General features: G+C 40.9%; 1 protein-coding gene across 1 annotated transcript in view; it reads left to right on the top strand.

Annotated features, from left to right (window-relative positions):
- TMEM170B (transmembrane protein 170B) overlaps positions 1 to 5,421 on the top strand; it is a 32,298-nt gene extending 26,877 nt beyond the window's left edge. The window contains exon 3 of the mRNA XM_045007710.1: positions 861 to 5,421. Coding sequence (XP_044863645.1) covers positions 861 to 991 — 131 coding nt within the window. The 3' untranslated portion in view covers positions 992 to 5,421. The remainder of the gene's footprint in view (positions 1 to 860) is intronic.
- The last annotated feature ends 6,683 nt before the right edge of the window (positions 5,422 to 12,104 follow it).

Here is a 12,104-nt window from a genome sequence, read left to right as displayed (position 1 = left end):
ATTCTATTTTTTAGTTTACCCAGAACCCATCCTGGCCTCTTGGCACTAAACAGACTTTTGATGAAAGCCCACACACAGTAGTGCAAGAGAAACTCTTTCCTTGCTATTCAACATTGCATGGAACATTAAATTTACATTTTTTTCATATATTCTGCAGGATGATATTGCAATGTTTACTAGTATTATGTTTTTTTATGTACCTCTAATACAACTCTTAAAGATTTTAACATTGGTAAGTCAGAATGACACTGACTTGCTATAATGAAATTGAGTTTAGTCTCACTAGAAAATAGTTTATGGGGAGCCCAGTTGAAATGTAGAACATTGTTGGGTGATATAAATATTTTACTGTACATGTGCTTTGCAAAATTCAGATGTTTTTGATGGAGTGAATAAAACTATTATTTTGTTCATTATAAGCATTGTTGTAAGGGGATGCAAGTAGAATGTATCAGCTGCTAAATTTTCTTGGCAATTTTGCAAGGCTTCTTTATACTAGTAAAGAACAGAGAAACAGAGATAAATAGTGTGAAAATGTCTGGGGAAACTGCTAAACATAACATTACAAAAATAAATACATAAAATAGATGTATAAGTATATTTGTTTGAAAGTTAGGAACATTTGTGTGTATGTAATTTCCTAGGTTTTTAAAAAATGCAGTTCAGCTGGGAAACTATACTTAATGCCGATCATAACAGCAAGAGAAGTAAAGCAAATTGGTGTTAATAATTCTGTAGTAATAGTTTGATAACAGGTTTGGTAATAGAATACTCTGAGACCTGATCTTAATCATCTTAAACCTCCGCTTTGACCTTTTCTTCGTGTAATACAATTTCACATGTTTTTCTTGTGATTCTAGGTGCAGCAGTAGCTGGAATTTACAGAGTAGCAGGGAAGAATATGGCTCCTTTGGAAGCACTGGTATTTGGAATTGGACAGACAGTACTGACATTGATTATCTCATTTTCAAGGATTCTTGCTACACTTTGAGACTTCTGTGAAAATAGTCAGTTGATATAAGGAAACCTTTTGTCTGCAGAGAAGCTCCCTGAAAGTGGCTTCAGTGGCTGGAGGACATGGATTAGTGCAACAGGAAGCATATGGGACCTTTACTTCAAATCTAGTTCAGTCAAAAGGGAAAGGACTGCCCTCTAGTGTCCACACTGTTGTACTACTGCTCTGCACCTTATGTGCCTCAGTCACAGGGAAGGTGCAATTAATGTATGTGAAGCTGTGAGATAAAGCACCTTGAAGAGCTGCCAATCAGGTTAACGCTTGATGATGAGATCATTGTTCTTAACAATGTTGAAATACAGGGACATTTCTGAAGAATCGGTACATGTGCCAAAATTGAAGTTTAATTTTTTAACTATTGATAGTGTGAACATTTGAAGATAAGTGCTGTGAATATATTCCACATTAATTCAGGTAAACTAGTAAGGTACTTGCATTAGTTTAACTGATTCCTACTCGGTGCTGAGTGTTACCCCATTCAGCATATGAAGTAACTACTTGGTTTTTGAACTGTACATGAGTATTACTGGGATATAGGACTGCAGCAGCTCTCTTCATAAAATTAATGTGGTTAGCACTGTATGTAGGAGATCTTAAGTGAAGAAATTCTGTGAGGTTCACCACCTATAGAAAAGAGATTTAATTATTTTATTTCTATATACTTGGTATTTTATCAGTCCCAAAATCATCAAGCAGACTGAGGCAAACTAAGTACAATCTATTATGTGTATTGAGAAATGACATTTAAATTATTCCGTTGTTCATAAATTATTTTGTTTGAAATGTAGGTATTCATTAACCCTTCTGAAAAAGGTGCTTGTTGTTTATCTTCAAGGAAAGAAGTTGTTTCCAGTGTGATGTCAGAGAAGTTACTTGTTGCAATTAAATCTTTTTTTTAATGATATTTAAAAACCAGAACCAGTCTTTAATTCTGAAACATCTAATGTTTAAAACATGGCCTAATCTAGGCTCTGAAAGAGAATTAAAAAAACAAGTAAAGAAACAACAAAGAAAATTGAAAGGATTTTAAGAAATATTTTTGTGTGTGGTACATGATTGTGCTGGTATTCTGCTGAACAAAAATGGTAAGTTTAAAGTTAAGATCCAGTCCATCAGTATCAAAACTCGAACAATAGTGTAATGCATGTACTTCCTCATTTCTGAACACATTTTATCCTTGGAATAATTAGATATGTGGAGTTTTCAGATATTTTAGCTTTCAGTAGACTTGTGTTCTTTCTACTTTAAAAGGAAAAATGGTGAAGTGCATGTAAAAGGCACATATAAAATGTTTCAAAGAGAATAGAAATTTTAAAATATTACAGGAGTGCAGAATTCAGAAGAGCCAAGAAGGTCTGTGTGAGGAAAGAGGGAATCATTCATATGCTGCTTCAATGGAGTACTTTACAACAGTTGAATAAATGTGTGCATAGAGAGGGACAGCTTATGCAACAAAGGTGTTTCTGTCATGATGTCCAAGATTATTCCAGGCCTGCTGAAACAGCACTATCAAAAGGACACTGTCACAATGGTTACTTAAAAATTACTTAGCTCACTTCTTCAAAATACAGTAAATTAAAGTCTGATTTTACCATTATTTCGTCCATATACATTGGTTTATCAATTATTATTCATAATTGGTAGGCTGCTGATATTAATAACTTTGTTCTTTAAAAACACTTATTTTTGTTTGTGGAAAATATGCAGAGCTACATGGACTTTCCAAACATAGGCGAGAACACAAGTCAAAATATAGGTTTAAGTATTTTGGCTTTGAATCTGCTTTTTTAACAAACACACGTGTCAAATACTAATTTATTTTTCAGTTAATTTTTTTCTTCCCACCTGATACTTTATCATAAAAAGATGATGCAGTTTAGTAGATAGAGATTATTTTCCAGGACAACATTAAATTACTTCTCCATATCTGTAGATAATGATTTACATTTTTCTCATTAATTTAATGTATGAAAAAATTATTGATTGCAGGTAGTCAAGTCACTGACTTAAAAAAAACCAAACCCTTAGTATTAATAAAATAACTGAAGTTATATTCCTTTTAATTTAATGTGCCTTGGAGAGAGAGATTTTAGGGGAAGGAATTTAAATAATGTTACTGTCCTCTTACTGCTTGTTCTCATGGCTTTTTTTACTAACAGATTTGGTTATCTGATGCAGTGGTTTAATCAACAGAAGTATTGGGAGGAGTAATGAATTCTTATTACATGACAAAATCTGGAACCGCATTTTATCTGGCTCTAAAAATTCCTTTCTTAAAGCATAGACTTCAGTAACTTGAATAATTTCAAGACTTTTTAGCTTTCACTAGAAAGCTGCATTTTAGACTTCAGATATTTTTTGCACATCTAACTAACTTGCTGTTCTATTCATAACATTGTTGTCTTATGACAATTTAACATCTTCAGTCTCACTGTATTAAGCTAGTGACTACAAAAGAAGCCATTACTAAGTTCAGAAGTTTGAATGAAAATTCAGATTTCACTGATGGTGAACTGTGCTTCTCACCTCAATTGAGATGCCAGTAAAGTGTTTGCTAATGTGCGCCTCCTTATGATATAGGTCAGTATTTTTCATAGGAAGGAAACCTCTGCAATATTAGGATCAGCTGTTGAATGATCTTTAGCTCAAGCATGTATTAGGTTTAAAAAATAAATACGTTGCATACAGAATTGTCACACTCTAAAATATGGTCTGAGTTGCTCAGTTGTCTATATGTACTATATGTCTATATGGTATTAATGCTTAGCAACAGTAGGCAGTCAGACCATTCAATATAATGTCAAAGTGGCTCACCAGATGTCAATAGGACAAAACTATCTGCTCTGAGAGAGAATTCTTGTTAACTGCTTTCCTGTGTGTGGGAGACATGAGGATGAATAGCTTGTCACAAAGTACAGTGTTAACTTATTGCCTTTCCATATTAAAATACAACATTTGAATGAACAAGCATTTACCAGTGGGGAAAACATCTTAAGTAGCCTTGTGCCTTTGAAAGAAATAAATCAGTTTCAGCGCTGAAGTTTTATTCCAATGACTGCTTTTGGGAGTTGGATGGCTGTTGCACTCTTTGGCCCTTATTATCAAAAATGGCTGTAGTCAAAATGAAACGTATACATGTAATAATTGGTAATGGACTTTTTATAATCCATCTTGTGAAAAATGTATTCTAGAATTTACGCATGCTAGTAATTCACCCAACCTCTGAGTAAATTTCTTGGGACAGTGTTATTTCTTTTATTGTAATAGTACTGTGCAGTATTTCAAGACAAAGGCATCTTTTATGTGAATGACACTAAATGAATACCCTTGATGATGTTGTTCACTATTTTCACAGTAGTGTAGAAGTGCAACATATCTACACAATTCTGGTCTTTGGAAAAAAAATGACTGAATATGGTAATTGATGCGAAGAAACTTCAACCACTTTCTTGTAACTTGAAGATAGAAGCTCTGTTGGTTTTTCAAGATTTAAATACCAGCTATATTTGATTATTAGCTATGCATCACTATTTAAAAAAAAAAAAAGGAAGAATTATTCTGTTTTCAGATAGCTAGAACAGATGTATTATATGAAGAAAATATTTGAAATCTTTTTAATTTTTGGTGATGATCTTCTTATGTTTGCTAACTATGGTACATAGAGATCAGTTCAACAATGTAATTTTGGGCATACTCCTCAGTTGTTTACAGCAACAGATGACAGTAGTTAAACGATTTTTAATGTACAAACACAGGGACCAAAGAGTGATTTATACTCATGTCTTTATCTGTAATGTTACATAGCAGTATAAATATATTTCTAATGTTCATTGAATTGTGATTGTTTTAATCTAAGGGAAATAGTGATTCTTTGTTAGTTTTGCACGTTGCTATTTTTTTTGTTTTAGCATGATCAGTTGATTTTTGTTTGAATTACATTTGTGTATTTTTTGTTGTGTATATAGTACCATCTAGTAAATAGCTTTTTCTGTTATCATACCTGTTTAGAAAATCTGTCCTTGTTTGTAAACTGTTCTTTTTCACTTGCATGTGTATTTTGACATTCCATTCACTGAGCATATTTTAATATACTTTTAATACATTAAAACTTACTATTGCACCATTAACATATTAGCTTTATAGCTTTGTACATGGTCATCCAAAGTAGTTCATGTATAATCCCACCTGCTGGAATCTTCATGGGACGTGAATGTGGTCAGTGATTCTGTGGCCTGCATTGTGCAGGAGGTCAGATTAGATGGTCATAATGGTCCCTTCTGACCTTAAAGTCTATGAGTCTATGATCAGGAAAAAGACTTGAAGTATTGCTCTTGAGATGTGGTAGCATTCTGGGTTGTAATTAAGGATGGGTGAATCTCACCTTAGGTAAAATAAATTGACCAAATTGTACCAAAACTCAGAAAATTATATATTAAAAAAAAATTCTCTCTCAGGTTTTGTTCAATTGCTGCGCTCACTTTGGAAGTGGAAATAAAGTGAACCTGATATCATATTTTTGTCATGGCCAAAATTAGGAAGTCACTTGTTACAATGAGGCTTGCAACCTGAATTTTTCAGACCAAAGTACTTGAGATAAGCAGAAATCTCAGTATGCTTATCCAGACTACAATGGTGGTGTGTGTGCGTGATAACTAGTAAGGATTGTGAGGCATTGGGTGGTTTCTAGGGATTAATGATCTAACTAGCCATTAAGCCCAGCTAATCTCTTCGGCCTTTATTGTAGCTGTTAAATACACTTAAATATGTTTTTAAACTGCTGCATCTTTAGAGTAGTTGCTTTTGTGTCCGTCGCGCCCCCCCCTTCTGTATATAATATCTCTTATCCATGAAACGTGTTACTATGTTTGGCAATCAGTTCTTTTTTAGTGAATATGTGACCTGTATTTTAAGAGCCTTAACTTCATTTGCTGAGTTGCAATGATTTTTGGAATATTTAAAAGGCCCCTGCAATTCTCCCTTCTCTGATTTTTTTTCTCTCTGAGAGGACAACTTTTAGTTAATTTTTTTTTTTAGCTATTTGATGGTCAAAGGCAGATTAGGCAGGGGACCACTTTCATATCGTCTTCGCCTGGCCTCCTATGGCAGTGTTTCTCAAATGCAGCCACCATGGCTGCATGCAACCGCTAGGGGCTTTTCTTGTGGCCACAGCCTCCTGGGCTGTGATTGGGGGGGGGGGGTGCAAAGTAGCATGCCCTCCACCTTCCCTTCCCAGTTTCTCTTAGATGCACTGCCTTTAGTTGCTGGGGCCACCATCTGGAGTCAGCTGAGGCACAATGCTGTAGGAGAAGGCAGCTGGTGAGGTCCCCACCTTCCCAGGGGCGGTAGGGCTCAGGCTTTGAGCTTCAGTGCTGGGGTGGTGGGGCAGGAGGCTCTATCCACGGGATTTTGGAATTCAGTTCTGGGCTCTGGCTGTGTGGCGACCGGCCTGCTCCAGCCACATGGTTTCAGGCTCTGTCCCTGGGCCCTGTCCTCAGGCCCCAGGACATTCAGCTCTGGCTGCGGGGCTTCTGGCTCCAGCCCCACACTGCCTCCCTAAGCCACCCATCCCCCATCTCGCCTGGCTCCCCCCCGACCTTCCTCCAGGGCTTAATTTCATCCCTAGGGCTGAGTAAGTCTGCTGTGAAAAATGATACTTGTATGTTTGTTAATATCATAGAATCATAGAATATCAGGGTTGGAAGGGACCTCAGGAGGTCATCTAGTCCAACCTCCTGCTTAAAGCAAGACCAATCCCCAACTAAATCATCCCAGCCAGGGCTGTCAAGCCTGACCGTAAAAACCTCTAAGGAAGGAGATTCCACCACCTCCCTAGGTAACCCATTCCAGTGCTTCACCACCCTCCTAGTGAAAAAGTTTTTCCTAATATCCAACCTAAACCTCCCCCACTGCAACTTGAGACCATTACTCCTTGTTCTGTCATCTGGTACCACTGAGAACAGTCTAGATCCATCCTCTTTGGAACCCCCTTTCAGGTAGTTGAAAGCAGCTATGAATTCCCCCCCCCCCAGCCCCATTCTTCTCTTCTGCAGACTAAACAATTCCAGTTCCCTCAGCCTCTCCTCGTAAGTCATGTGCTCCAACCCCCTAATCATTTTTGTTGCCCTCTGCTGAACTCTTTCCAGTTTTTCCATATCCTTCGTGTAGCGTGGGGCCCAAAACTGGACACAGTACTCCAAATGAGGCCTCACCAATGTTGAATAGAGGGGAATGATCACATCCCTCGATTTGCTGGCAATGCCCCTACTTATACAGCCCAAAATGCCGCTAGCCTTCTTGGCAATAAGGGCACACTGCTGACTCATATCCAGCTTCTCATCCTCTGTAACCCCTAGGTCTTTTTCCGCAGAACTGCTGCCTAGCCATTCGGTCCCTAGTCTGCAGCAGTGCATGGGATTCTTCCGTCCTAAGTGTAGGACTCTGCACTTGTCCTTGTTAAACCTCATCAGATTTCTTTTGGCCCAATCCTCTGTATGCTATCCCTACCCTCCAGCATATCTACCATTCCTCCCAGTTTAGTGTCATCTGCAAACTTTCTGAGGATGCAGTCCACGCCATCCTCCAGATCATTAATGATCACTTTTCACAACAGACTTACTAGCTAGCAATAAATTACAATGATTTGGACGTGTGTGTGTGTGTGTATTTGGTTTTCCTAAAGTTAATTAAATATTTTAGGAAAAAATGAGAGCGGCCACCAGTAAGAGTTGTGCCTCCACCGTCATGCCTCTTCCCCATAATATGGGGGATTATTTCAAACAATCCCAGGACCTATTTAAAAGGGTAGCGAGTTCACTGGACATCTCTCTGGAAGAGGTCCAGGTGACACAGCACAAACTAGTGGACATCTTGAATACATCCTCTTCTTCCAAAATTGCTTTACCTATGAACGATGTGATAATGCAACCTGTCGAGACCATTTGTCAGACCCTTGTAACTGCTCCTCCAACCTGCAAGAAGTCTGACAAAAAATATGTGCCAGTGAAGGGCACAGACTTGCTCTTCTCCCATCCAGAACCCAATTCACTGGTTGTTGATGCATTCCGTGAACATGACAGACAACAGCAGCTGAAGAGCACACTTTATGGTAAGGACAGGAAAAGGCTTGACCTTTTCAGCTGCAAGGCTTACTCTTCGGCTACACTACATCTCCGGATAGCCAATTATGAGGCCTTGCTGGCAAAGTATGATTACAGCTACTACACACAGTTTTCTGAATTTATTGACTTTATTTCTGAAGGAAAAAAAGAACAGTTTACAGCAGTTGTATCAGAGGGACAACTCATCTCTAGAACAGCCCTCCAAGCTGCACTGGACTCTGCAGACACAGCTGAAAGATCAGTGGTTGGTGACCACAGTGGCGATGAGAAGAGCCTCATGGCTCCATCTCTCCGCTTCCCTAGGGAGCGCAATCCACGGTCGAAGACTTGCCATTCGAGGGGCCCAAAGTCTTTGCCGCAAAGACCAATGACTCTGCATATGCTCAAAAATTCACAGGCAACACTCCAATCTCTGGGGATTTATACACCTAGACCCACGAAAAGACGGAGGAGTTACTATGCTTCTCAACATTACAGCCACACTCCGTATTCACAACAACATTGGCAGTACGAGTCACAGAGGCCGTTGAGGAGATGACAGCCTATTCTTCCAGCAGCCGTGTTGCAGCCATCGACATCCAGGCAACAAATTTGAAGCTTTGGTTGAGGGCCCGAGAATTCCACGTCTTTATGTGCTGAAGATGTCTACTCTCTCCTGACTTTTCAGAGATTGCCTAGTTCCGTTTTATCCAATCTGGAAAACCATCACATCTGACAGATGGGTGCTAGAAATCATACAAACTGCTTACTTCATCCCCTTTCTTTTCAAACCCCCTACCCACCCTTCCTCCCATCCCTCTTCAGGGACCCCTCTCATGAATATCTATTGTCAGGAGGTAATCCATCTCATACATCTAGGAGTAGTAGAACCCATTCCAGCAAGAGATGAAGGGAGGGGATTTTTATTCCCACTATTTTCTCACAAAGAAAAAGTTGAGCAGGTGGAGACCCATATTCGATCTACGGTAACTCAACAAGTTCATGAAGAGACAGTGCTTCAAAATGGTCACCCTAGGCACCATAATTCCAGCACTAGAAAGAGGGGATTGGCTCTCGGCCCTCGACCTCCAGGATGGATATTTTCATATAACAATCCATCCCTCACATTGGAGGTTTCTATGATTTAATATTGGACAGGAACATTTCCAATACAAGGTTCTTCCTTTTGGCCTATCCATGCCCCTCGAGCTTTTTTGAATGTTTTAACAGTGGTTGCTGCCTACCTCCGCAGAAACGGAATGATGATATTCTTGGACGACTATGTGCTGAAAACACCAACATGGCAAGCAGCATTACAAGCCACCAAATAGACAATGACCCTCTTCACGAGATTAGGTCTCCAAATAAATGCACAAAAGTCCACTCTAACACCAGTAGAAGAGTTGGAGTTCATTGGGGCCCATCTCAATTCTCCCAAGGCCATAGTCTCTCTATCAAGGCAATGCTTTCTCACTCTAATCAACCTCATATCCACGACACGAAACAGTTCACAGGTATCTGCCAGGACTTGCCTGCAACTTCTTGGCCACATGGCTGCCATGACCTTCGTCGTCAGATGCGCAAGATTACTCGTGTTGCCTGCAAGCGTGACTCTGTATAAACTATGTCCCACACAGACACAGCATAAACAAATGCCTCACGATGCCGGACAAAATAAGACTCCTTACTCTGGTGGATGAAACCAGACACATGTCTGGTTCAGAAGACACCAACACTGATCATCACAACAGATGCTTCACTCTTGAGCTGGGGGGCACACCTGCATTCCATCCAGGGCCACTGATCCCCTGCAGAATTCCTTCTCCACATAAATCTGTTGGAACTGCGAGCTGTTCGCAATGCCTGTTCCCACTTCTTGTCGATTATCAAAGACAAAGCCATTTGATCCTTACGGACAACATGGCTTGTATGTTTTACATAAGCAGACAAGGGGGAGCACGATCACACTCCCTATGCGTGGAAACCATGAAACTCTGGCAATGGTGCATCAGGCACAATATCTACATCACAGCATCATACCTACTTGGATGCCAAAACACCATGGCAGATACTCTAAGCAGGCACTTTTCTCAGAACCACAAGTGGGAACTTGACAACCGCGTGCGCCTACACATATGCCAACAGTGGGGGTTCCCGACAATTGACCTCTTTGCAACCGCATGAAATACCAAATGCCCCTGGTTTTGCTCCAGGGCAGGTCTCGGCACACATTCTCTAGGCGATGCCTTTCTCATCGAGTGAAACGCTCCTCTCCTATATGCCTTCCCTCTCACCCCCGCCCTGGCTTGAGTGATCCACAAGATCAGACAGGACAGAGCCACCGTAATCCTAATAGCCCCTGCATGGTCCCGACAAATCTGGTATCCTTACCTTCTCAGGATGGCAGTGTGTCCACTACACACACTCAAGCTTCTGCCTCATCTGCTGTCCCAGGATGCAGGTCGCATCCTCCATCCAAATCTGCAAAGACTCCATATCAGAGTGTGGCCCCTCCATGGTCCAAGGGATCCTGAGATGACCTGCTTGGAAGATGTACAAAACATATTATTAAATAGTAGTAGAGCAACTACCTGCCACATGTACCTACACAAGTGGTGGCAATTCGATGCCTGGTGCCAACAAAAACAGATGGCATCCATTTTAGCCTTCTTACCTCTTAGAAGTTAAAAGGTCAGGCCTCTCACCTGCTCACAAATGTTTACTCAAAAGCCTCATCAGCATCTACCCAGAACTACATGATCCTACTATACCATGGGATTTCAGCCTAGTCCTTTGGGCCCTCACCAGTTCCCCATTTGAACCATGGCTACATGCTCACTACTTCCTTTCCATGAAGGTGGTGTTTCTAGTGGCTATTACATCTGCCAGACATGTAGGAGAGTTGGGTGCTCTCATTGCAGACCCCCTCATACTTTGTTTAAAAAACATAGTGTATCTCTGAGACTGCACCCCAAGTTTTTACCTAGAGTCATCTCAGCCTTCCATCTCAACCAACCCATTCACCTACCGATATTCTATCCCAAGCCTTACGAGGATAGAAGGCAGTCCATACTTCATACTCTTGACGTATGGAGGGCAATGGCCTTTTACATTGACAGAACAAGGCCATTTCATAAATCATCTGAACTGTTTGTCTCCATCATTGAACAATCCAAAGGGAATGCCACATCCAAATAGAGGCTATCCAAGTGGATCTCCAATTGCATAAAACTATGCTACCGTCAGTGTGACCAACAACCCCCTACAGGGATTTGCACACGTTCCACCAGAGCCCTATCGACCTCCGTTGCTTTCCTTAACAACGTACTCATCACGGACATCTGTAGAGCTGCAACCTGGGCCTCAGCCCATACATTTACACAGCATTATGCATTAGAGCAACAGGCAACGTTCGATTCCTCTTTCAGACTCGCTCTACTGTCTTCTGTCTTTAAATCCAAAGCTGCCGCCTTCCACCGTAGGGTACTGCTCTGAAGTCATCTAAAGTGGAGCACCCATAGCGACAGCACTCGAAGAAGAGAAAGTTACTTATCTTGTGCAGTAACATAGGTTCTTCGAGATGTGTCCCCCTGTGGGTGCTCCACTACCCTCCTTCCTCCCCTCTATTTAGGAGTTTATCACTTAATCTCTGCAGTAGAGAAGGAACAGAGGGGGTGTTGGTCACACAGCGCCAGTTAACTGCCTGAGGTGGTGCGAGACGGGGACTGCGCATGTGCAACCCAACCAGCCACTGCTACCACAAATCTCTGATTACGAGCGCAGGGGTGCACGAACATCTAAAGTGGAGCTCCCACATCTCAAAGAACCTACATTACTGCACAAGGTGAGTAACTTTCTCATCCTGGCAGCCAGGAGCTCCCTGTCAGCTTTGCTCCCTGCTCCAGGCAAGCTCTGCACAGCAGGGAGGAGGAGCTGAAGCTCGAGCCACCACTGCAGGGAAATTTTGGGGCTGACTCCCACTTGCCACCCTG

Source organism: Mauremys mutica, chromosome 2 (assembly GCF_020497125.1).
Source record: "Mauremys mutica isolate MM-2020 ecotype Southern chromosome 2, ASM2049712v1, whole genome shotgun sequence".
In the NCBI taxonomy this organism is placed as follows: domain Eukaryota; kingdom Metazoa; phylum Chordata; order Testudines; family Geoemydidae; genus Mauremys; species Mauremys mutica.
This window is presented reverse-complemented; position numbering and strand designations above follow the sequence as displayed.